Below are 27512 nucleotides of genomic sequence, written 5' to 3' on the forward strand. Positions count from 1 at the left end.
AACGATATAGGCTAGATATCAGGGAAAAAATTTTCACAGTCAGAGTAGTTCAGCAGTGGAATAGGCTGCCTAAGGAGGTGGTGAGCTCCCCCTCACTGGCAGTCTTCAAACAAAGGTTGGGTACACACTTTTCTTGGATGCTTTAGGATGCTTAGGGCTGATCCTACGTTGAGCAGGGGGTTGGACAAGATGGCCTGTATGGCCCCTTCCAACTCTGATTCTATGACACACACACATACACACACACCAGACCCCCTATGTGAAAATGTCCTGTTAACCCCCTCTTCAAATACACACACACTGCAGGCCTAGTCAGTCTTAGTGTTTTTTTTTTGGGGGGGGGGGCTCTAAGACAGGAGCAAATGCAACAAAGTCTCTCCCACATCAGGTTAGGACTTGGGATCAAAGGTCACAGGGATTTTAATGGCTCCCTCTGTGTAATCACCTGATCAGTTTTTATTGATTCAGTGTCGATGGAGTCATCTAATTAGTTTTCTATGAAAACGAAGAACTTGGCCTTTGACCTTTTTTTTCTGCCAGCAAGAATGTAAATCAAAGGGCGTTGTCATGCACTATCGATTCCCAGTTGCACTTGAAAGGGGAAGTGGAGGGTAAATCGTGAGTCAGGTCTGACAGGTCCAGGCAAGGGTGTCACACACACACACCCCTCTGCCAACATGAATCTGATGGAAGACTAGTATAAAAAAAAAAAAAAAAGCAGAAAGGAAGGGGCACTCTGCTCTTTCAGGGTACGCACAATTCAGTAGGGAACAAGCCAAGCAGCTAGGGAAGAGACTTCAAGTGCAGTGTCTTTGAAAGGCTTCCTCCTAAGTTACTACTAGAATTCCAAGTTTCAAGCTGCCACAATATTCACATAACTAAGAACTCAGCAGCTGCAGGGGATATTATTGCCAGTAACTGTCACGTGTTGTTGAACTCAGACACTGCCTGCCTATACCTTCTGGCCCAGGGTGAACACTATGCCTCTTGCTAAGCTTAAGCACCAAAAAAAAAACACAGCCTGGGGGCTTGGAAATCTCACTTCACATTATTCATATATTATCAAACGCACTTTTGTGCCTTCCTCTACATTGTTAAATTCTATATAGTCAAATACTGTGGGGGGTTTTCAATGCTTGTGTAACATACAAGACACAGGTTCAGTAACTATTTATTTTACTTATTAATTAGATTCCTAGTCTGCCTTCTTCCTTAGACTCAAGACAGATTAGAGGATAAAACCCCATAAAACCACACTCTTAAAGCCAAAAACCTCAGATGGCAGAAGAACCCTCCAATCCTCCCCACAGTCGTCAAGAGGGTCATCTGATGACATAACGTCGCCTGAGGAGGGCCCAGTGATCTTAAGAGACCTGGCCTCAACCAAAGACTACCAACTATATACAAGCTTCCAAAAGCCTTCCACCTCAAAGAGGATCTAAATCATGTGATAATGACATTCACTAGCCTTGATAATACAAAAGTGCATACTGTTGACTCCTTCAATGGCCCAGAAGCAAGACAACTCTGTCCTATTCCAGAGCACCTCTGGCTGACATAGACAATGCTGGTGTACTTTGATGCCATGTGCTAAAAATAGTTCTTGCATAGGATTCCTGAGAGGGCAAACTACCAACTCAGCTATCAGGATCCATGTGGTAATCCCTACAAATGAATAAATCCGCTGTATGAAAACAGAACATTTCCTATGCGGAGCTGTATCATCCAGACCAGGCCTCAGAGACAATGCATTATGATAGCACAAAGCACACTACAATACAGCTGAGTATTGATGCACAGCCACGTAGTTGTACAAACCTGCTTTGGTTGTTGTAAGCAACTGGCTGGGTACAGAGGTCAAGAAGAGGTGGCACAAGGTTTGCACTAATTAACAGGGCAGACTTGACTATCTATCTAACAATCTACTTTTATATCCAGTACGCAGAAAAACTGTAGGTCCAGGCAGCATTCTGGAAGAGGCATTCCCCCTCCACTTTCATACAGCACTGAATTCCTCTTCTGTGATGGCACCCTGGCAACAGACATGTGCATCAGCTAAAAACAAAGTGTTCTTTGAAAGTCAGATTTCATATGCAAATTCAATCAATTCATTAACACAAATCAAAAACGCCACATACAAGCGCAGATGTCTGATGACAGTGTTCTGTGGATGGCTAAGTATGGCTGCACTGAGCCAAGAACGTGGAAGGCGTCCTGAGTGGTAGCACAGCAAGAATTAGGAGACTCCAAGGATCCCACACAAAGGCAGAGCATCCTTTCCCTCAAAACAGTTCATCCATGCAGCTCTTCCTTACAACTTCTCCAACGGCACTTATTTTAAAGACCCCAAACCCAGTCTTCTCCTCTCATACAAAGCAGTAAGGTAACATGAATGACTCATTTGCGACATCCTACCCCGGAGCTGTAGACACGCTGAAGTCCTGAGTGATCGTTCAGCTCCTGCACATGCCCATTTATGGAACGATCCAAATAAAAGAAGCCTCCTGGGGTAACCACATTCTGTCTTCCTGCCTGCTCCAGCCTGCTGATTCCAATTGGGGGACAAAGGGTAATGGATTCTGCATTTACAAAGAAGTTAACAAAAGTTGGGCATGGGAAAGAGGACACCATCCCCTCAGCAATGCCTGACAGGAAACTGTGCTATGAACACATTCAGGCCCTTTGTCCGGGGCAGCCATACGCTTTTTGGGCTGCAGGAGTTTTCCACCATGAACATCACAGCCACGGAAGCAAATGTGGCTTCCGTGAGCCAGCAGCCAATGTTCTTGTCCTTCAACTGGGACCTTGTATTACTCAAGGCTTCTTCACTTTTTTGACAGATGAAGAACTGGAGGCAGATTCCCTGCGTTTTCTCTGTTAAGAAAAAAAGAAAGGTCACAGGGATTAGATGATTGCCAGGAAATGACTTAGTACTACACACTCTTTCAATCCCAAGATACCCGGATGGAAGCAAAGGAGGACAATTGCCACACAAACCCATTGTTGGCAATGTCAGGCCGAGCTCTGGGTACCTAGAGACAGTTGTATGTGAGGGAGGAAGGAACTTCTCTTGTCTTTACTTACAAGAAAAAGGGAGACAGATGGTCTTGCAAACCATTACAGTGCCGGAAATGAGCCAAGTATTGAAAGCAAATCCCATTGTCCCAGGCAGCTGGCTACAAAGCTTCAGTCATTTTTTGGACACAGCACGGGTCAGCCTGAAGCCTGCCCCAAGGATGCACTGCAGTCGACTCTGGGCCCCTCCATCTAATACATGATTGCGAGGCAGTAATAGGCTGCTAACAAGAGCATGCAGTAAAAAGGCCAAGGAGTCAGGAACAAACAATGGGGGTGGGGTGGGTTGGAGAAGAGACTGGAGAATACCGGGGGAAAGAAAGCAGCCAGAGTCCTGGAGAATTGTCCCAGCATTGCATCATGGTGGCAGTTCAAGCATATGGAAAGGAACAAAAAGCATTATCCCAAGCAACTTCTACCTTCCTGGACCCACAGCCAGTGGAGGGAAGAAGTTCAAACCCAAAAAAGCTCTCCTGGGGTATGAACTCTCTATCTACCACCTTCCTTTGCTTGCTTTAAATGTCTCTGAGTCATCAGCTATTGAGGGCTTGCATGAGTAATGAAGGCCCCATGCTTCTTGCCACTGTACCCATCCTCCGTGGTCGAGAAGGCAATGAGCATGACTGGAACAGTGGCTCACTGTGGGATTCAGAGGAGCCGCCTTTCCATGGTTTTTGATCAGTGGAGAATCTGCATCACTTTGTTAACAGGCTCCCTATGAAAACAAAGTTTAGTATTTGGGAACTGAAGACTGAAAAAATACAATTTGAGCAGCCAGTCCAACCTGGAAACAAAGAAGTGAGGGCTTGAGAGCTTCCCAGTGAGGCTGCCGAATTAATGGGGATGAGTGCATATGTTTGATAATCTTTATATGGCAAAAGAGCCATCTTTCAAATATGTCACAAATTCATATTAATCACCTTCCCTGGCTTGGCTCTGTCCGTCGCCGTGGGCAAAAACGAAAAGTGTCTAGTTTGAAAAAACGTTCTACATTATAATTTACAAGAGCCTGGGAACCTAGTGCTCTGTTAATGGGAAAGAACGGTTTTAAAATGAGAATATTTTTACATTATGCACACACACACACACACACACACATGTGCACACACGTACCCCCTCGCATCCTGGTAAGACACACATTTATAGATACCTGCAAGCCAGCTTTCCAACTTCATCTGGAAGGAAGGATGTTTGAAGTTAACAATGTAACTTCTCACTTTCAAGCAGGCTCAGAAAACAAGGAGCCGGCAGGAGTTCAGATAAAGGCAGCTTAAAAGTCAAATGATTCTGACTCTGAACCTGAGACTTCTTAGAGGCAAGGTCCTTTCCTTTCCCCATTAATGGGCTGACTTGTGAGCCCAGGAACAAAGTGTGCTGATGTGAGGAATTCTGAGGAGAGTCAACTCATTACGGATGGGCGAGTGGAGTCTGAGTTGTGCAAATCAAAGGCTCTAATCTGGAGTAACTGGCTGCACTTCTGCTTGGAACTAATTTGTTCCAAGCTACACTCACCTTTCACCCCCCAAAGGCCCGGAATAGCGTCCCTCCTGGGTCAGCCAAGCAGTGCTCTGGGGTGGAGGGAGAAGGCTGCCTTCCCTGTGGGCTGCTGGCAGTGGACAGCACAACAGCAAGGATCCCGGCTTGGCATAATGAAGACTGGGCTGGAGAGGAGGCAGCTGGTGGTAAAATGGCCAGCAGTCTAGTTCATGGAGGGGCATTTCCAAACAAGGAAGTGTTCACGTCTAGTTTTCACCTTGCTGGCTTGCAAGAACATGTGGACCCTACAGATAAGGTCCCTGGCAGATGTATGCAAAGTTCTCTTTCTCTCTCTCTTGCAGAGCTACATGTTAAGGTCAGTGTTCACCTCACCCTCGCTTTAGGATGCTTAGGGCTGACCCTGCGTTGAGCAGGGGGTTGGACTAGATGGCCTGTATGGCCCCTTCCAACTCTATGATTCTGTGATTCTATGATTCTATGACAGTGGAGTAAAAGATCTGAAGAGCAAGGCAAAAGGTACAGTTGCCCTCCCTGATGCCAGTGTAGTCCTTCGGGTTCACATCACTGCACTGCCTTGATAGGGTAATCGCACTATACACCGTTCACGTGCCTCCACATGTTACTTAAGAGCGGAGACAGCATGAAGTGGGCAGAACAGTTACTAGGTCAGGTGGTTAACACCCGTGGAGCCCAAACTCTGCTTTGGGATGAGGTGCAATCAGATGCACAATGAAGCCGGGGACGGAGGCCACAACTCTGGGAGGACACCACTGGGGTCTAATTCACACATTACGGAGACAGAGATGTTTATCACACTCCCTGAAAAATGCAAAAAGGACATGAATGTTTCCAAACTGAAATACAAACCACTAAGTTGAAGGGACATAATGGTCTGGAGCTTCCGCAATTGCAGGAGAAGCTCCCTAAAATTCCACAAAGAAATGGTCTCCCCAAACCAGGTAGGCTTATTCAAAGGTTAATCTTAACAGTCCTCCTTCTCAGCCACACCTCCAAACTCGGCACCACTTCTGTGGAAGCAGGCAGGCCTCACAATCATTCCTCACTCTCACAAAGTGCTCAAGTGGCAAGGAAGGCGCAGACTCAGAGGCATCTGGCACAGCATAATCCGCTGTAAAATCCTGCCGAGGCGGAACAAGCCTTCCATGTCTCCCTGGCCCAAGCTGGCAGAAGAATGCCCCCAAAATCTGCTCCCGTGCATCAAACATGCAGCCCCTACTCTCTGCCAGCAATGTCTCCCCAGCCATGAATGCCCCCACCATCTTGACAGTGCCCATGTACCTCCCTGAGCTGCTGGAATTTCCTTCCCTTCCAAAGGCAGCATAAAGTGGTTGCAGTGTGAATGCGCTTGACCTTTTGTCTTGAACTAATCTAATTGTGTCGTCTTTGTGTAACCAGCCGGTAAAGGTCAGAGCTGTATTTAACAGGGGGGCCCTTTAGGTACCAAATTTGCCTTGCAGTGAATTAACTTGATTATATTTCTTTCAAATATGTCAGGGCCCAGGTCATGTTAACCCTCTTCATGCTGCCTACATTCTCCTTTGTTCCCATCCTAAACACAGTATTGGAAAAGACCGGGACTAGGAGACGTTTGAGTGAAAGATCTGCAAACAGATACAGTTCTCAACAGGAGAATTCCCAGAAGGGCTAAAAGAGGTTTACCCACTGCTCAAAAACCCCTCTCTGGACCCGCGACAACCTATCAACTATTGTCCCGTCTCACACTCAGCGTTTCTGGGGAAGATGTCTGAAAGGGCTGTTGCAGACCACCTGCCAGCATTCTTGGAAGAAGCTTAGGACTAAAACTCATCCCAGTCAGATTTCCAGCCTGGCCATGGGGTAGAGACAGCGCTAGTCGCCCTGATGGATGAACTCCATTGCCAGTTGGACGGCGGCAGGTCAGCACTGCTCGTGTTATTAAACCTCTCAGCAGCATTCAACATAGTCGACCATGAGCTTCTAGCTCACCACCTCGCCGATGCTGGGATTACGGGGACTGCCCTTAAATGTCTGATCTCCTTTCTCCAGGATTGCGGACCGAGGGTAGCAATAAGAGTTCATCAAGCCGCCACCAGCTTGCATGTGGATTCCCTCAGGGAGCTGTTCTCTCTCCAATCCTATTAAACATCTTTATGTGCCCTCTTGCTCAACTGGTGGGGAAGTTTGGGCTGGGTTGTCACCAATATGCTGATGACACCTAACTCTTACTCCTGATGGAGGGCTGCCCTGATTCTCCCCCAGAAGCATCACCCAGTTGCCTGGAAGCAGTGATGAGGTGGCTCAAGCAGAGTCGTCTGAAGCTCAGCCCTTCAAAGAAGGAGGTCCTGTGTCTGAACAGGAAGGGTCCAAGTGAGGAAGCATGCCTGCCCAACCTGGATGGAGTGCAGCTATCAGTGGCTTGCTCCATCAGGAACCTGGATGTGATTCCCGATGCCTCTCTCTTGATGGATGCTCAAGTCATGAACATAGCATGGCTGGCATTCTATCACCTTTGCCAAGCCAAACTATTAGCACCTTACTTGGCCATGGCACACCTACTCAGTAATCCACATGATGGGACTACTGCTACTTGCTCTACCTAGGCCTGCCTTCAACCTTGATCTGGAAACAACAGCTGGTCCAGAATTCAGCGGCCAGGGTCCTCACAGCAACACCATGGAGGGCTCACATTCGGCCTATTCTCCAACAGCTGCACTGGATTCCAGTCAAATTCCAGACAGGCTTAAGGTTCTGGTAATCACCTTTAAGGGCATACATGGTCAGGGCCCAGTGTACCTGAGACACTACCTTTCTGCTTACACGCCTCAAAGAGCTTTAAACTCCACTACCTCCAACCACCTGGTGATCCCTGGCCCCAAGGATGCTCACTTGACCTCTACCAGGGCCAGAGCATTATCCATCCTGGCCCCAACCTGGTGGAATGAGCTGCCAGAGGAGATCAAGGCCCTGATGGAACTTGAACAAGTCCACAGGCCTGCAAAAGGGATCTCCTCTGCCAGGCATTCGGTTGAGGTCAATTTGAACAAATCACCTTCTATTGGCCCCCGTGCCTTCTCCCATGAAAACCACTGCCAATTTGTCCAACCCGTTGGGCCATCAGTACACTGTAGTTAAATTCCTGTCCTCACCATTGTTCCACTGTTCCATCATACTGTTCTATTGTCATCACTGTATTGTTACTGTTTACAACTATTAAGTTATCTGTGCTGTTCCCTGTTTGCTTCTATGTAAACCACCCTGAGCCTCAGGGGAGGGTGGCATATAAATATAATAAAATAAATGTCTGCAAAGTTTCTACAGGGAACAAATGGCATGAAAATGTTGGGGCACATTGAGATTTCGTCCCCTCTAGAGGAGGAGAGGAAGTTCGACAGCCTGCTCCAGCCCATGACACAGGAAAAGCCTCTGCTTTGCCCTCTAAAGAACTATTTGTTACTCAAAACTGCATGCCACCAGGTAGGGGAGGGAAGGTCCTTCTGCATTAAAAAAACAAACAAAAAACCAAACCCAGACAACTTGCTAAAGATTTTGACACATTGCTGCACCAGCACAAGGGGCAGGATCCATATCCAGGGTTCTGCAGGCATTACTGCACTGGACTGGAACTGGGAAACCTGGGTTCAAAACTCCATTCAGCCAAGATACCTTGAGGCAGCCCTTTCCTCTTCCAGCCTGATCTGCCTCACTTCAGAGGGCAGAACCACACTGAGCTTGAGCACAGTGGCACCAAGCAAGGATCATTAAATGTAAGATCATTTTCCCCCATGGACTCCACGGGGATGAAGTTCCAATCTAAATATTTAAAATGAGCTGTCTGGACTCAGCTACAGATAACAGGGTAGGTGAGCAAGCCCCAGAGCATGAGGGGAGGGAGAGACATGGTTTGCCCAGGCCTCCTGCAAGACCAAGCTGGTGAAAAAAGACAGAGCACTTAACAGGAGTCAGCTTGCAAGTTATATGCTGACTTCCAGCCACCCAGTTTTGCCTCCCAACCTTGCCTTGCAAGGTTGTGGCCTGTGGGATTGGGGTTGTGGACATGTCAAAAGGAGAGCAATCACAACTTCCTGAGCATGTGGCCTTGGAGTGGGAACACACAAGGGCATTCTTTCACCACCCCTCTTACTGCCCTGACAGGCCAGATTTTCATTTCCGGGAGTCCTTGAGACTGCTGTTTCCCCACCTGCCTCCTCTAAGCACAGCAGCCAGCAGAGATGAGAAAGAAGCCCCGGTGCCTCTGGCGACTAGGAACTCACCGAATTGGGTGTGAGAGGTGCCCCCACCACATCGATGATCTGATCTTTGATGTCGCTCTTGCCCTCCTCACTGCAGGGGCCTGAATGCCCGTCGGCATGAGAGCCGCCCTCGGTGCTGGGCCCCGTACTGCCTGCTTTTGCCAGCGCCTCGTAGCGGTGCCGCAGCATCTGCAGCTCGTATTCGCAGTTAGCAAAGGCCTGCTTGAGCTCATAAAGCAGCACCAGGTCACTGCGCAACTCGTTGAACATCTGGACAATCTCTTCTGTTGGCATCGGGTTCAGGTCTGTGGGAGGCAAGAGCAGAAAGGATAAGGGAGGAAGCGCCAGAGCATGCATTGTGTCCCCTGCTAGCTGTGGGATTGTCCTGGCACAACTGGCTGTAGTGAATTCTTGCTTCATTCTCTGCTGGACACAGTGGCAAGAGCACGGCTGCTATCAACACAGGACAAGGAAGCTGCTTGTCCAGCCCCAGGACACAGCTGCCTCTGGCTAGGGATGATGAAGCAGAAGCACATCTAGGCGGGAAGGTACGTGCTTCAGAAGTCCATCTATCAGCTGGAGCAGACCATCTCTGCACTGGCTGGGTCAGGAAGTCTGACACCCTCTCCACAGAGACTTGGGCACCGTGGACTCAGATTTTGCCCTTCCTGCCAACAGCAAGCTGTTTGCAATTGGAAGACAGGTACAGCATGCAAGGCATAGCCCCACATACGTAGGGCAGGACTCAACCAAAAGGGTAGTAGCAAAAAAGCCCACAAACCAGGCAGAATCCCCCAAACAATGATTGCTCTTCCCCCACACGGTTCTTAGCAGGGCCTGCCCCAGCACGAAGAGATTCGCCTCCTTAATAGCAGGCTGTCTGTCACTCTTGGTAGCGTAAAGAACTCAAACAAGAGAGAAAGACAAAGACTCCGTTCAAATACTTTTCTATTGGGAGGAATTTAAAAAAAAAATCTTGTGCATCATCTTCTAGCTTTTACCCCCACCCCCCATTTTTTTTTAACAAAACACACAAGATATTATTTTCAAACCCATTCACATAGTGTTATTCAAGGAACTGGCTGTATTACTATGGGGGAAAAATAGCCCCTCTCGACTACAAAGGCTTTGCTCCATGGGTCTCTCTCTCTCTCTACCTGCCCTCTTTACTCACCTACTCCGAGTTCCATCAGCATCTGCTCCAAGGCTTTAATCTTCTTCTGTCCCACGGAGCTTGGCAGTTTCATCTGGAATACAAAGGTAACAGCCACACAGCTCTGAGCTAGCCCTCACTCACAGCCGCCTAGTTCAAACGGCAAGGGAGCTTTGCTTTTTATAGTGCAGGGGGGAAAAAAAGCAAACCAAAGAAAGAAAGAGAGAAAAGGGAAATCAAGTGCTGGGAGAGGGAGGCAGAGAGAAGGCCTGAAAGTTTGCAGACTAGGGCCAAGGGCAGGGACTGAAAAGCCTGGTCGTGAGGGCTTTTCAGTTCTCCCGGCACCAAGATGCGGCGATGCGCGGCTTTACAGCTTCCATGTGCAACTGAATTAACAACAAAAGTTCTGCTCTGCTTCGAACCCTCTCCCGCAGTGCCCTGCCCATCAAAGAGCTCAATTACACAGCAGCTAATGTGTGATGCTGCCCTACTTTACTTGCTCTAGCCAGCCTGATTAGACTCGTGCACTAACAGACTTCCTTCTCCCTTTACCTGCCGAGCCCAGAGCCATGGGATTCATTTACAGAGCCGGCTTTCTAACAAAAGATGCGAAGAGGCACAAAGAGCACACAAGCTTACTCAATTCGAGAAGTGTGCGTCCACACAGTAGCTGGGGCTGGGAGGGAGAAGGATCTGGCAGGGGATGCAAGCTGGGTGTGAGATCGCACTTTGTGTGACCCCACTCACTCCAGCCCCTTGGGCATGAGTGGCTTGGGACAAGCTCACAAGGCCAAACTCAGTGGCAGAATCACCCACAAGGAAACACGGAAAACAGGTCCCTGCACAGCCAAGCTAATGTTCTCCAAACACTCCCCTAAGCTTGAAAAGGAAGACTGCCTAAAAGGCTCCTCTGCCCTTCTCACCTCCCTCCGGCCTTCCTCTCACATGTCTATGCTGAGAGAGATCACAGCTTAGGAGGGTGCTCCTGGGTTCTGCCATATGAAACACTGATCCCACTTCAAGACTCTTTGAGCAGGAGTCTGGGATACCCGCCAGCTGCCTTTTTATCCAATAGAGAGTCATTCATCTTGCACTGAACATAAGAGAAGCCAGGTGTCATCAGGATGTCCACCAGTGGGGCCAGATCTCCAGAAGCCCTCCCATTGTTTCTCCATTGCCCCAGTAGCCACTGATGGACCCCTGCTCCACGTATGTATCCAGCAACCTCCTGAAGCTGTCTATGCTTGTAGTCATCACCACTTCCTGCGGCAGTGAATTTCATACATAAATTACTCTTTGGGTAAAGAATTGCTTCCTCTTATCTGTTCTAAGCTCACTGCTCATTACTTTCATTGAAGGGCCATAAGTTCTTGTACTGTGAGAAAGGGAGAGAAATACTTTCTCTATCCCATGCATAATTTTGTAAACCCCTATCATGTCACCCCTCAATCATTGCTTCTCCAAACGAAAGAGACCCAACCGCTTTAACTTTTCTTCACAGGGAAGGTGTTCCATCCCCTTAATTGTTTTAGTTGCCCTTTCCTGCACTTTTTCCAGTGCTGTATCTTTACTGAAGTGCAGTGACCAGAATGGTACATGGTATTCCAAAGGAAGCTGTGCCACAGATTTATACAGGGGCATTATGATACTGGCCTCTACCTTGTATGGCAATTGCACGCTGAGTTGACAGTTCAGACCCCACTGAGGAATGTTTATAGTTAGGATTTTTGGCTCCAATGTGCATTGCTTTGTACTTGTCTACACTGAACCTCATTTGCCTCACTGATGTTCACTCACCCTGCCCTGACAGATCCTTCTGGAGCACCTCACAATCCTGAACAACTGTGCGTAATCTGCAAATTTAATCACTTCACTGCTTACTCTCAACTTCAAACCACTGACAAGTTAAAAAGCACTGGACCTAGTACGGAGCCATGCAATACCCCTCTGCTTGCCACCTTCCAATGTGAAACCTGCCCCTTTATATGCACTCTTTCTTTCCTGTTAATTAACCAGTTTTTAACCCACAAGAGGACTTGTCCCTTTATCCCATGCCTGCTGAATTTTACTCAGGCACTTTTGATGAGGACCTTGATCAAAAGCTTTCTGGAAGTCCAGGTAAACATCTACTGGGTCCCTCTTGTCCACACGTGTGTTCACCCCCTCAAAGAACTCTGAAAGATTAGTGAGACAAGACATTTCCTTATAGAATCCATGCTCAATAGATTTCGTTCATCAACGTGCCTACTAATTCTATCTTTGATAATGGATTCCAACAACTTATCAAGTATTAATGTTAGACTGATAGGTCTGTAATGTCCCCATCTCCTCTGGACCTCTTTTAAAGATAGGGGTTATATCAGCTACCTTCTAGTCCTTGGGAACGGAGGTAGATATTAGTGATAGATTGCACTTTTTGTCAGGAGATCGGAGATCCACAAGTTGACATTTTAATTCTTTCAGAACTCTTGGACATATGCCATCTAGGCTTGATGATTTGTCAGTCATAGAAACTCCTATCGTCACCTCATCTCCTAAAATCAGCTCAGAATTCTCCCATTTGTCTCTCTTTTTCATCCTCCCTCTTGGCTTCAGCTACAATCTTCAGCTCCCTGGTTCACACCAGAGGTCAAAGCAGTCATCAATTTGTTTATTTCACTGTATAGCTGCATAGCAACTATATTAAAAACTGCTTTATCTACATAGAACATTCAAAGCTATTACTTATGCTGAGCCAAACAGCATATTAATAAAGCATTGTTAGAAGCAATCAGAGGCTGCTCCCACTTAGGGTCTAAGGGCCAAATGAGACAATATGTTGCCAGTTTGATGCAGGAACTCCCAACTACTTCAAGGTAGCCAGTGCATGCTAATTCAAACAAGGACCCTGGAGGTTCACCCACTCACTGCTATCCCCCCCCCCGGCTCTTTATGGTTTATCCCAACAAGACAAATAGCAACTCCACAACGTTGGGTCAGGTAAAATGGCATTGGGGCTTCATGGAAGGGAGGCATAACACTCCTGACCCAAACTGGGATGCTGCATGCCAGCTGTGAAGACACCCTTTGGGGGAGGCAGGTAATAAATAAAATGATAACAACAACAACAACCTTAGTTGTGCCAGACACAGAACTCTCCAGTACTGAATCTGCTTTGACCCTAACTGTTAAAAATGGTGACCTCTCTTTCACCATGACCATTGCGTAGTGCTGCCTCTCTAACACAAGCCTACTCCATCAATGATTCTGTACTACAAAAGAGTTATAGGAGACTTCCAAAATTCAACCACCTATTAAGAAATGGAACCTTCAAGCCTAAAAGCAGCCAGTCTCTGGATATTAGTTACTGAGGGACAGACAACAGGGGGAGACTGCTGCCTTCCTGCCTGGCTTGGGAGCTAGTCAGAAGCATCTGGCTGATCAGCATTAGAGCACCACAATAGGGCCCTTCTTAAGTTATCTGCTCACTCTGCAAACTGCATGTTTGCCTAGACCAGTCCATGCCACTCTTGTGAATGGGATCCGAAGGGAACCATGTTGAACTTCCTGCTCAGAGTCAGAGCAACGCCACCTTTCTAATCTCAAAGAGCATCTCTCACACTCAGGCCAGTCACAGCTCCAGAATCTCCTGTGGCTTCGATAAGCTCTTGTATCAACATCAGAATAAACCAGCAGCAAGAAAGAGGGTCAGTCTCCCAACCTGACCTGTTAGGGAGGAAAACATTTCCTTTTACCTAGCTAGTAGCGGGAAACAATGACAGCTGGCTGAACAGTCTGGAAATACTCAACAAGACCCTTTGCTAACTTGTAATACAACTTATTGGTGGCACAGAGGGTGGGAAGAGGCAGAAACCGTCTGCATGGGCTTAGATCTACCAACCGAGCGCAGAAGAAATACGAGGCCAATCCAGGAGAAGCGAGGCTGTTTGAGTTTACTCGGCTTTAAAGAACATCAATTAAGCTTCCCTTTAATTTTGGGGGAGGATTTGGCCTGTGAACATGAAAGCTCCATTGGCTTCTTCAAGCAAGAGTATATTTTAATTTTACCGTCATTAAGAAAACGTTATGATTTATGCGGCTGCTGTCGGACTAATATCTTTAAAATTTAGCTGGCTAAGCCAATTCATCTTTAAGACTGATGAAGGTTGATTGCTCTCTATGCAAAATGTATTAAAACTAAATGAGGAGTCTATTACTCACAGGGCGCGGATAATCCGTTAGGTAGGCTCCGTTAGCCTGACTGTCTCAATGGCAGGGGAAGGCCCAGTGCTCCACTAGCCTGAGTAGCACAGAGCACAAGGCAGCCGGCATGGCTTCTGTATGGAAGAGCTGCAGGTTTTCAGTACAGCCAAGTTTGACAGGACAGCAAAGGTTATGAAAGGCAGTCCTCTTACTGATAAACAAATTGGGGCTTTATGGGGACACATTAATCTGCTTCAGTGTGAAGTTCACATCTCATTCCAGGCCTCAAATGACTTTATGACACAGTGCAATCCTAACTAGGACTGCTCAGACCCTATTTAGGTCTATTCAATGGACTCACTTCCAGGAAAATGCTCTTTGGACTGCTCAGTAAAACAGTTTATTCTGGGCTCTTTCTGCTTTCTTCAGAGACCTATCTCAGAGGCCCAGCATCACTTTCTTATCATGCGGTAAAGGTAGCTCAGGTCATCTGTGAGATGGATGGGTGATCCAAGTTATTACACTAATAATGGGAAGGATAAATGTTTCCATGGTGAGATTATAGTGGCTACCAAACATAGTCCTGGTGACTGTTCAAAAAACTAAACTAGCCAGTCCATGTCACTTGAACAATGGGAAGGACTCTTGGGCACTGGCACATTTCATCAAAGGAAAGGGGCACACCTGGGTTAAACTGTCCCACTGTGCAATACCGTCTCCTGAACGGTTCGTCTTAATAGCATGCTATGCAAACTGCAGAGGATTTCCTCAAGGTCTGAGGCACTTTTTCAACCACTGCCATCATGGGAGCTGGAGTACGGCATATATACCACATACGCAGAGGCACCAGTTCATGCCACCTGTACCTGATCCCATTCTGGCTAAGAGTTCAGTAGCAACTTCACCTACCTCTCATATGGGGACCACTTCAAGTAGTCAGCCCTAAATAATAGGCTACCTGAAAAATCCTCTGAGCAATATCACATGATACAGTCCTTCGATGTCAGCCTGCTATTGAGGTAGGAGTTGCACGTTTGAATGCTGTCCCCAAAATAGAAACCTCAGTACACCGACAAAAGCAGCATATCAAGAAGCCAGGATTATCACCACACTCTTTGCCATGCTAGATTTCCATCAACAAGGAGTGTGAAATGAGGGAATGTCTAATTCAACAATTCCTCATCTGCATCCTGAAGTCATTCTATCTAGGAGCAGATGTACCATGCACTGTTTGTAGTTTGACTAATTCTGAGCAAGAAGCAATAGGAACTAAACTATAAGTGTTGGAAACCTGATGACAAGAGAAGTATTGCTTGGCATTCTTCCTTAAGGCCATTCTAATACAAAGGATTGGATCTTTGGGTACAAGGTCTGCAGGATCTTCTCTGTGTTTCCCTCCTTGGGAGAACCATTTCCAATCCCAGAAAAAAATTATTTTCAGGGCTAAGGTGGGTGGTTGTAGCAGGGAAGGGAAAAGGAAGGAAAAATCACTCTTTCTTCCTCCTCACCATAATTGCCTGACTCGTATGGCTTTTAGTATAAACAAGCCCTAGAGAATAAACTTTCCCATGACTAGAAAAGGATCTTCAACCTTCTGACTATGGAGGAGGCCCTGAAATATCTTTTTTGTTCTGAGGAACCCCAAAACAGGGCCAGAAGTGATGTCAGCTAGTCACACCCCTGCCACACCCCTAGATTATATAATATAAGTAACAACATTCTAGCAGAAACAGAACCATTTATCTCAAAGTGAGAGCATTAGTACCCAAACATAAAAGCAGAATTTTTTTAAAAAAGAAGAAGTAAATACTGCCATTTTTTTCCAAAGCAGAAATATTAATAACCTAAAATCATATCAGCATCAGAAGTGACGGGTAATTTTAGAGAAATACAAACTATCCACAAATAAACCCAAATCTTTGAGTGGCTCACATTTCCTCACAACTAACAGCACAATTTTAAACAGTCACTGTTCTCTAAGCTCAGTGAATTTAGAAGGGTGTAATTTAGTGGCTACCCCCACTGAGTCTGCAGGCCTCACTTCCACATAAGTGGCATGGCTACCTTCCCTGGGCCAAGCTATTTATGATGCTCCTCATCCTTGTGCTGAAGGAGAAGAGAACAAGACTTGGGTTTCCAAGGAAAGCCAGCAGCATTCCAAAATCCCCACACCGACAGTAGCCTGCCTTTCCCATCCCGTGCATGCTCAACACCCCAACCTCACTTGCCTGCTCTTCCAGAAGACCCCCTCGCCAGCCTATTCAGCTGGGGCCAGGCTGTTCTCAACGGCCACTCAAAGCCACCACTGCTCGCGTGCCCCATGGCTTGAGAAGAGACCATTAGAAGCAGCACCCACCCGACTTTTCTGCCCTCCAGTATATGGCGCAACTAGGTTCTGCATATGAGGAGGGGGGTCTGCCTGAGAAGGGACTGGAAGTGGTGACACCAAACGGGGGCACGGAGAGATGGCGGCATGTGGTCAGGCCCCTCATCCCACAGCATGAGAGGGATGAGGAAGAAAAGGATACATTTTTAGCTGCCTGGCTGCTAATGCAAGCAAGCTGCCTACGTGGCAGCAACAGGGGAAGTGGACTCCAGTAATGTCAGTGGCCATCCAGAACACCTGGGAGCAGAACACTGGCTACGAATCCCTGTTCTAATGGAAAGGAGAAGGTGGGGAAGATTTCACAGTCCTTATTGGCATACACACACAAGCCTAGAGTCATCCCAGCTCCCAGGCTTTCCCTTTTTAGCTATACTATCTCCATCTGCAAAAGCTACGCTACCTTCATCTGAAGGTTCTATAAAATTTTATGAAGTACTTGTGTTAACTTATGAAATGCAGGTATTCACAATGTAAAGCAAAATGTCAACATAAACTCCTTCCAAACAGGAAGTGCAGGAGCTTTTCATGGAGGCAGATTAATACACTACCCCATTTTTTTTATTTTTTTTTTGTAATTCTCCTTGGACTAAAAGTATTACTGGAATCTGACACAGAACCGTGAAGACTAAGCCAGTTTTGCAAGATACCTTTCTAGACTGAAGAATTAACTCTCAACCACCTACACATAACTTAGAATCATAGAATAATAGTGTTGCAAGGGACTCCCTGGGTCATCTAGTCCAACCCCCCACACAATGCAGGACACTCACAACCCTACCGCTCATCCACGCTAACCCCCTTAAACCTTCACAGAATCAGCCTCTCTGTCAGATCGCTATCCAGTCTCTGTTTAAACATTTCCAAAGATGGAGAACTCACCATCTCCCAAAGAAGCCTGTTTTCCTGAGAAACTGCTCTAACTGTCAGGAACTTCTTCCAAATGTTTAACTTGCAGGTAACATGTCTGAAATGACATAGTTATGCCTTCCTGTACAGCACAATTCAAAGTGGGAACATTTCCATCCTGGGAGTTGTCATCTCTGAAGTGTTTCCATCCCACCATATCAGATCAAAGGCTGCAAACTTGACCTCTATTTCCTATTAGGCAGCACATCACTTTTTTGTCTACCAGCCAGACTGAAATTAGACACACAGTGCACAAGAGAAAGTTTTGTTCCTAAGAGATGGCAAACAAAACAGGGAGTAGCAGGCCTCCCACTCTGTAGTAGTCTACCAGAATTATTATCGCTGAAGTCCCACTGTAACAATATCTCAAAGAATGGATTGCCCAAGTTGAAGAACTGATTAGCTAGGATTTTTGAGGTTAGTATATTTTGGATGCTCTCTTCCTCTGACAGCCTCTCCCTACAGCCCTCTTTGCAACGCCAGATTGTGCTTATAATTATGCCAGCATTGCTTTTGATTTAGGGACTCTGAGCCTTTGTCCTTGCCATAAACAATCTGGAAATGCATGAACTGTGTAGCAAGAGAAAAATAAATAAAAGGGGTGTACACCAACCTATGAATCACAGCCACGTGGTTAGAGGAGGATGAGAGCAGGTATATGTAGTGGCAAATGGGAACAAAGATGAAGGCAGTCCAGAGTACCTTAGAGCAGTGGTCCCCAACCTGCGGGCTGCAGCCCGGTGCCGGGCCGCGAAGGCCATGGCGCCGGGCCGCGGCTCCCTCTCCCCGCCCCCCCTGCAGTAAAAAACTTCCCGGGCCGCAAGCTTGCGGCCTGGGAAGCTTCTTACTACGGGAGGGCAGGGAGAGGGAATCAGGGCCCGGCCACGCATCGCGCATGCGCGGCCCGATGCACGGGCGCGGCCCGCGGGCGTGGTCTGCGTGGGCGTGGCCCGATGCCCTGCCGGTCCCCAGCCTCAGAAAGGTTGGGGACCACTGCCTTAGAGGAAGAGTGTGATGAAAGTGGACTACGGAAAGCAAACTAGCAATAGGGGAGGATTCTCCTCCTTCAGCCCTCACCAACTGGACAGGAGAAGGCAAAGCAAGACACCTAGAGGCCAAGGTGGGCCATTTGGGGTGAGCCAATAAAACACATATGGATTGCAGCCCCTCCTTCCCTCTTCAACATAGATGATGAAATACCTTGCACTACCACCTGAGCATGAAAGTTCCAGCCACAGCATTTTTGGCTCTTGCCAAAGATTGATCTTGAAGGCTAGAAATGGTTCTTTTTTCTACCATTCAAAGCTAGAGGCATTGGTTTCCTAATGGTAAGTGCCAATTATTACCTTTCGTGAATTAATGTAGAATGGGTAGCATTCTTCCACTTACACCAAGCTAAGCTACTAACGCCCTATCTGGCCCCAGAACACCTAGCCACAATGATCCATGTGATGGTCACCACTAGGCTGGATTTCTGCAGTTTGCTCTATGCAGGCCTTCTCTGCAGAGCCAGTTTGGTGTAGTGGTTAGGAGTGCGGACTTCTAATCTGGCATGCCGGGTTCGATTCTGCGCTCCCCCACATGCAACCAGCTGGGTGACCTTGGGCTCGCCACGGCACTGATAAAACTGTTCTGAGCGAGCAGTGATATCAGAGCTCTCTCAGCCTCACCCACCCCACAGGGTGTATGTTGTGGGGAGAGGAATGGGAAGGCGACTGTAAGCCGCTTTGAGCCTCCTTTGGGTAGGGAAAAGTGGCATATAAGAACCAACTCTTCTTCCTCTTCTTCTTATCCCTGATTCGGAAACTACAACTGGTACAGAATGCAGCATCCAGGGTTCTCATCTTCCAGGGTTCTCACCTTGGAGGGCCCACATCCAGCCCATACTCCAACTGCAGCACTGTTTACCAGTTGAATACCAGATAAGACTTAAGGTTTCGGTAATTACCTTCAAGGCAATACATGGTCTGGGCCTTTAGTAACTGAGGGACTGCCTCTGTGCTGATGCCCTCAGAGAGCACTACACTCCACAAATTCAAACAAGGTGGTGATTCCTGGCCCCAGGGAGGCTTGTTTGGCCTCGACCAGAGCCAGGGCTTTTTCCGTCATGGCCACTGGTGGAATGAACTCCCAGAAGAGATCAGGGCCCTGTCAGAACTAAAACAACTCTGCAGGGCCTACAAAATGGAGCTCTCGGTCAAAGCCAAAGAATCAGCTCTACCAACTAGAGCTCCCACCACCAATAATGCCTGGCAGATGCACAGGGTGATTCCTCTTCTGGCAATATTCTCAGATAGAACTGAATCACAGTTGTGGAATTAACAGTTACACAGTTATAATGTTGTACAGTTAGAAATGTTATAAGTTCATAACTATGATGCTTTCTCTGTATTTTTCTACAGGTCTTCATTGTAAACTGCTCTAAACCGCAAGGTAGAGTGGTATATAAATGTAAATAAATAAATTTTAAAAAGACTATACTGGCTTAGATGGGACAAAAGGTCTGATTCAGTATAAGGCAGATTCATGTGTTCACATCGCAGTGGAGGAACCAGACTCCCATGCAGTGCTAATCTCCTAGGACTGCCATATCACCCACAAAGGCCAGAGACAGAAACTGAGCAAAGGGGTGGGGCTGCAGGAAGAATATTATTATGAGCTTATTGGTTTAACACGTAACTCTCCAGTGAAGCATGCTATGACTTCTGGTTATACGGAGCAATGTTGCTCAGGGCTGAGAAGACCCCTCGCTCAGGAACTCTTTGCTCAGTGAATCAATGCTCGTGGTCCAGCAGCCCCTATATTCGCGGGGAGGTGCTGGACTCCAGCACTGGATAGCATGGAATATTCTGGCCCTTTTTCTGAACCTTCCAGTCAGACACTGGTGATATCTCTGGAGCTGTTCATTGCTGAAGCCCTGAATTGTTTTGGCATTCACACCACTGAATTGCTTTGGCAACCAAACTGTCTTTCCCCCACTGGCAGAAGATGTCGATAGAGGGAAATGGACAAATCTTCCTGGGGAGGGAGTTCCAAAGCTTTGGGACTCATTTGGTCAAAGCATCTTCTAAAAAGGCCCACCAAAGGTCCTCAGCAAACTCTGAGAGGAATGGGTGTTGTGTTGTGTTAAATACTGTACTCTTGAGCAATTTCACTGAATTTCAGTGGGGGTTGCACAGAAAGCATTTTTAGTAGCTTCCCTCCTCTGAGATAACAAAAATATTTGTTCCACCTTTCCATGGAGTGAAGGTCTTCGGTTAAAAGGAGAGATTCACATCACCCTTTAAGAAAGCTTCCCTGTCAGACTAGTGCCTCAGTGGAGCACACTGCCGGGGAAGGTAATGGAATCCCCAAGCCCCAACTGGGCCATTTCCTCTGCAGGATGGAATAACCAATGCTGCAGACATTACCAAGATAGGAGAGAACCACCCAGTGATCCACCAGCATTAGCCTGCTTCCCTTATGGATTTCCTCTTCATTATGCAGCCCAGCATCCTGTCAGTATTGTTGGCCGCAGCTGCAAGGAGAGTTCTTCCTTTAAGGTCTGATTGTTCTAAACTATGCAAAGTATTTACCATTTTCAGAGGTTCATTCCTGTATTGAGCATTTTTAAGGAAATTCCTTTATTCACAGCTGCAGTCACTAATACCATGGCACTGATGACTCTTTTTGGGCATCAAATTCTTCCAGGATGACTCTGAAATGTTTACTTCTAGACTTGGGGGGTGGGGTTGACATGTGCCTGAGAGTAATTCCAACCAACTAACAGTGTGAACATCCAACTGTCAGGGGAAATGGCCAAAACACCAAATTCTGCAACATCTAAAGGAGCTAGACACTGTCCAGATACAAACTCCTGCCTAGCAGCCAAGCTCACAAGTATACTGTAAGAAATATTCAACACATTTGCCAGCAAACCACCTTACTGGTGACATTAGGACTCATCAGATAACTATCCAAATTAAATCCCACCAAGTTTCAGATGTTGCAATGAGCTTTGCAGGGGCTTGGAGGGCCTAGTTGGATTACAAGGACAAGATCCTATCCTTCCCGTATTAAAAACTGTGGTGGGATGCTCATCACTATTATGTCAAGCTTTGGAAGTGCGTGGAGCTCCTCTGAAAACTATGCAGTTGTGGGAGATAAGCCCCATTTTCCTCCCCAGCTCCAAACAACAGGAGTAGGGTACGGGGGAAGGCTCTCCTCTGTAAGTCGAGCTTCAGAGATCATAGAAAAGCAGCAGGAGGTCTTAAGTGTTTTTCTTGTGCCCCCCGAGACCTAGTACATAGACCCACAGAGCTCCAGTCTTTGCCAGACCTGAAAGGCAGACACTCCCACCAGGGGCAGACACAACTGTGGACCCAATGAATATGGAACTGATATCAATGCTTTAAAATTAACATATTTAAATATATCAATAAAATAAGACTCTTACTTAATTGCAGCCACTTTTTCATCACCTCTAAGGGATGCTCTGGAGGCTTTGTCAAGCTTGAAAGAAGAAACAATTCAGAGCAAGGAGACCACCTCTCTGTGCACTGTCTGTGTTGTAACTGATTCAGAGCTGCTATTTATTTATTCAGATATCTAGACCACCGCTCCTAGCAAGCCAGGTCACAGCAGTTTACAAAGAGAAAGAAATATCACACTGCCATTAAAAATACACAATAACAACAATTTAAAATCAAACCCTAACAGCACACAAGACGGTGGTTTCCTGTGTGACTCAAAAAAGTCCCTCCCATGCTCCAGGCATTGGTCTCCATGCAGATGGCATGAAATTAGGTTGACAACTAGTTCCCAAACAGCTCCCAATACGGTCTAACACCATACATAGGAGCGGTTGGGGTGAGGAACCTGATCACATACCCCGAGGCTATACTTGAGGGCCCTTGCACTTAGCCTTAGAGACCATGACAGGTCTCTAACTAGGAGTAGGCATTTTACCTCCAGATAAAACAAACATTTTTAGGAGTATGACTCATAAATCAGAGAAGGGATAGTTGGAAGGGATCTCCAGGGTCATCTAGTCCAACCCCCTTCACAATGCAGGAAATTCACAACTACCTGCCCACCCACAGTGACCCCAATTCCATGTCCAGGTGATGCCCCCCCCCCACACAAAAAAACAAACAAACAGAATCCTTGGTTAGCCTGGCCTTGAGGAAATTTACCTCCCGACTCCAAAGTGGCAATCAGCCTTTCCCTGGGCATGCAAGAAAGGGCCGCAAGAGGCAAGCTCAGACACAATCTGTTTTGCCCACCTACTTACAATCTGCCTAAGAGAAGCCTCAAGCCCTCTGGTTATGCAGCCAGTTTATTATTATAATCCCCCCTTCTTAAACACATTGCATATCTATGCTTGTAGCGCAAGAATACCCTTCACATACAGGTCCTGTGCATTTTTCAGAGCCTTCCCAGGCCCTCACAAAAAAGGGAGGAAGTGGCTTGGAAGAGACTGAAGAATTCTGAATGGAGCATGGCACAGTCTCTGCCCGCCTAGGAAAGGAAGGACAGCTCTTCTCAGGGGCAAGCCTATCCTAGTGCAATCTCTGTCCTGCCCCTGTAGCTTTTATAATTTCACTGAGTCACAAATGTAGCTCTGGATGCAGAACTGCAATGTCACAGCATTTTACCTTGTTGATGTGCACTGAGCATGGCTCTTCCACATGTACAACTGAAATGAATATGAGGTCGCAGAAGACACTCCCAGGGACAATGGCCCAAGTTGCAAACATACCATGGCGATATCTTTCAACCTCACCTTGTGAAATATTTTCCTAATGTTGGATGTGTGTGTGCGTGTGTGGGTACATCCAGCAGCTTCATGGTCCACCTCACACATTTGGCGCCATGTGGTCTAGCTTTAAAAAGCTCACACTGCCATGAACTATGTCTTGAAGGGATTGATGGCTCTTCAGTTGGAAACCTAATCCTAAGACTTGCAAAGCTTTGGTGCACATATTTCATATATTTATTTTATTTATTTACATTTATTTCTTTGAATTTGTCAATCACACTCTCTGCTGAAGTGGACCCAGGGCAGTGAACAACACAAGACAATGCAATAAAAATCACAGTTAAACATTTAAAGACATTTCTAAAAACTCCACCCTTAGATATAAAACTCGAACCTATTTCATTTATGCTCCACCCACCTCCCCAATGGGGGCTCCAAAGTAATGTACATTATTCTCCTCCTATTTTTTCTTTTTGTGCACTAAAGACTGACTGACCACGTGAGACTGGCCCAAGGTCACCCAGGAAGCTGCCACTGCAGTCTCCCAGACTCTAGCCCAGACTCTATCTACAACACTCCACTGGTTCCCAACGTGGTAGGGTATTTATTTCATTTGACATCAAGATTTACCGTATTTGCCGGCGTATAAGGCGACTGGGCGTATAAGACGACCCCCCAACATTTCCACTCAAAATACAGTACTATGTGCCACTATGGGCAGCTATGTCTATCCCAACTGAAGTGCACCCGGCGTATAAGACGACCCCCCCACTTGGAGGCATGTTTTTCAGGAGGAGAAAGTAGTCTTATACGCCAGCACATACTGTATATATTGCATTTCTCAGGCTGAGAGCAGGCATAACCCAGAGCTCATTCATACCAATATCAGAAAATATCCACCCAGTCACCCCCAGTGTCCACATGGATTACTGTGAACATAGCATGGGACTGGATGTGCCCAGGTGACATGCTACAAAGAGCCATGGTGGTGGGAATCTTATTTCTTCTAAATACTTTTATCATGCTCTTCTCTTAAATAAGACTTGAACTGGCTAACATGCAAGACCCATGAAAATCCGGCATTCCAGCATCTGATTTCAGCAGTGGTACATGGTTTGAGACGTGCGCCATGACCGGCTGATGAGACACCAAGAGGACACTTCTCAGCTTGGCCTCTCTGGGGCTCACCATTTGTGAGTAAAGCAAAGATGTCATTTGAATCACAGACACCTCCCTGCCCACCCATCTTGCCACATGCCCCGTCCCAGGCTATTATCTGTGTTGAAGAGTCAGGCTCTGCACACAGACGCTATATGACCTGTCACTAAAAGCAACAAGAACACTTCGTCTTTCAAACTATAGGAAGTTCCCTCGTTGTAGCAACATACAATTTCCGGCTAATAAGGAGGCGCTGATTACCATCAGCTTATCTCACCAAGATGCCTCGCAGCACAGTCAATACTAAAGAGATAAATTATTAATTGTTCCAAGTAATTAAATTTATCAAACCCAAATAAATATTACTGGTATTTTATGTAACTGCTTTCAAGGCTTGGCCTCTGAAGGGACAGTATTGATCAAGCGTGGAAAGACAGATGCTTCCCCCCGTTAGCAGCTGATGAGTTCTGGCCTTGCATTAATGTCAGAGAGAAGGTGCACGGCCAAGGGCCTCTGGTGAAGTGTAAACAGGCGGCACAAGCAACTGTTTCAGAGCGGAACAAATTCAAGACCAAGAACATGCATTTAATCCACACGCACGCCTGAGTCCAGCCCCTCCCTCATGCCAAGCTTTGACCAAAAGACTCGTTTATCTTGAATGCACAGTACAACCCGAGCCCCCACCCTATTGCAGCACTGCGCTGCAAGAAAGCGATCACCTCAGTGGACTGTACCTCATTAATCAGTGCTAAAAAAGTGCTCAGTTGGCTAGTAAATATTTAAAAGCCAGTAAGGGTGGATGTTGTGAATCAATGGGAATGAAAGCTCCCTCTCCCCCCATTTCTTTTTAATTGGTCTGACCACCAATTTGTCTACAAGATCCTAGTTAGCAGGTAACAAGTAAAACTGCCAGCTGGAAGCCTTTCTTGGTAGAAGGTGCCCAGCTGTGAACGAAACAATTGCGCCACAGCATCCCCCAGCGCGCTCCATGGCTCTGAGGTTGCTAAGAACTTGCTTTCATCCTAGTGTTTTTGCCTCATTATCAAAGTCCTAGCAGTCTGGAGTCCAGACTTCTTGCTTCATCTCGGAGCGACAAGCTCAGATCAGATCTCCACCTATACTTCAATGGCATTCTCTTTCACAACAGGGACCAGGTAGCAACTGAACACATCCACAACATTCCCTAACAAAACGTGCATTAGCACAGCGATGATATGTTAAATCTAATGATAACTAGAACATAAAAGTTCATGAGAACCGCTTTCATTCCAGTTCAAAGGGACAGGATGGTGGAGCACTATTCAAATTTAATTTTTTTTTTAATGTTGAATCCCCATCCCCACCCCCATTTTAGTGAAGGTGGGACACAAGATCAGGAGTCCTACAAAACCATGTCTTTTTCAAGACTACTATATTCCATGCTTTTCTAGAGGAACAAAGTCAGGATACCAAAAGGGAGGCCTGTTGCTTTACACAACTTGAGAAGGAACCATGCTTTGGTCCCCAGGCCCAGAAGACAGACTTTCATTTCCAGTGAAAAACTGGGTCTCAGAAGTTTCTAACTATTGCTCATCACCGAAACTCACTGTATATTGCAACTAAAAACTAATGACTATTTTTCCATTCAGATTTCCAGGACAATTGCTTCTGTGGAAGTTCAATAAGCCTACATTATTCCATTAAGGAAGTTATTGTTAGGGCCTTTCCATAGAGAGAGTCTGGGAACTACAAGCACACTGAATAGGATATCTGTTACCCATACAAGCAATGTACTGATCTTCACACTAGTGACATATTAAAATTAATTAGAAAGCACAAAGCATATCTTTAAAAGATACATTGCATTTTTATATTAAACCATCAGCAAAGCCCATTATATCAAAGAATACAATGGGCACTAGCCACTGCCCCCCCCCCCCTCGCCACAAGCAGGCCAGCTGAAGCCTGGAGAAGGCTTGGTGGCGGTTTAGAGGGGAGGGGGGTGGGAAGTTGCAGCAGGGTGGCAGTTCGTTCTGCTGCCACAGCCCAAGAGCCAGCAAAGCCCCAAGAGGGCTCACCAGACTTCTGTCGGGGAAGGGGGCGGGGAAGTGGATCCTGGTGCCAGCTGTGGCCAAGGGCCATCAAAGCCCCCAGAAGGCTCAGCAGGCTTTTTTCGAGGCAGGGTGGGTGGGAATGGCGGCAGGGAGCTGGGTTCTTCTGCTGCCACTGCAGAGGACTTGGCGGGCCTATTTAGGGGTGGGAGGTTGCATGTGCTGCCATCGCCAAAGGGCCACCTAAGCCCCCAGAGGGCTCGACGTAAGCAGTGGTGGAGAGCCAGCTCCTGCTGCTACCTTTGCAGAAAGGCCACCAAAGTGCACAGAGGGCTCAGCGGGGTTCTTGTGAGGCGGAAGGGATGAAAGCGGCAGCGAGGACCCAGCTCCTCCAACCACTGGCTACAAAAGGGCCGGTGAGCCCTCTGGAGGCCGCTGTGGCATTTTTTGGGGGGGAAGCACTGGGGAGCAGGCTGGCCTTCCTCCCGTGGCCCTGAGCAGCTCTGGGCCCCTGGACCCCCACATGCAACAGCCAGAGGCCTGGGGACCTCCAGGCTGCAGGGTCCACAGCTGGGCCTGGCAGCTTACTAACCTTACGATGGACTTCTGAGCAGCCAGGGACTCCAACCAAGTGAAACAGTGTGAGGAGACGGTCAGGGGCGGGATACGGTAGTTGACTGGGCAGCTGCTGGGTAGACAGCCAATCAGGCTAGAGGAGGACATAGGCAGAAGCTGTACAGATATCCTGATTGGTCGTTAAATGTTTATGCCAAACTCCTCCAAGGACCCCTTAGCGCTTTTATTTATAAGTTCATTCATGTTCATGGTTACAGATTAACAGATGGATTTGTAAAAATAAAAGGAGGAAAATACTGGTTTTGCAAGCATTCCACCTTACTATTGACCAGAAAGCGCCATGTCAGTCTTAGATATGAAGCCGTTCTGGCTTCACCTGCAACTGACTACAAGAGAGAATCTGAATAAGCTGTTTAGAAAGAAAAGTTAAAACAGGCAGTCAACAAACCCTCGCCTGATTTCTCTCCAAGGCTTCCAAATCTATTCACCTTTGCATTTGTCACACTGCGCGCCATCTCCCAACATTGTCATTCACAAAGAGCTGGATACGGGGAAGATG

General features: G+C 47.0%; 1 protein-coding gene across 2 annotated transcripts in view; it reads right to left on the minus strand.

Annotated features, from left to right (window-relative positions):
- Positions 1-1029: 1029 nt before the first annotated feature.
- Positions 1030-27512, minus strand: part of DMAP1 (DNA methyltransferase 1 associated protein 1) — a 48885-nt gene continuing 22402 nt past the window's right edge. For both annotated transcript variants that reach the window (XM_077334019.1, XM_077334020.1), the window contains exons 10-12: positions 9997-10069; positions 8844-9127; positions 1030-2874 (exon numbers count right to left, since the gene is read on the minus strand). In XM_077334019.1, the coding sequence (XP_077190134.1) occupies positions 2815-2874; positions 8844-9127; positions 9997-10069 (417 nt within the window). In that variant the 3' untranslated portion in view covers positions 1030-2814. The remainder of the gene's footprint in view (positions 2875-8843; positions 9128-9996; positions 10070-27512) is intronic.

The sequence above is a fragment of the Paroedura picta genome, chromosome 4 (assembly GCF_049243985.1).
Source record: "Paroedura picta isolate Pp20150507F chromosome 4, Ppicta_v3.0, whole genome shotgun sequence".
Lineage (NCBI taxonomy): Eukaryota > Metazoa > Chordata > Lepidosauria > Squamata > Gekkonidae > Paroedura > Paroedura picta.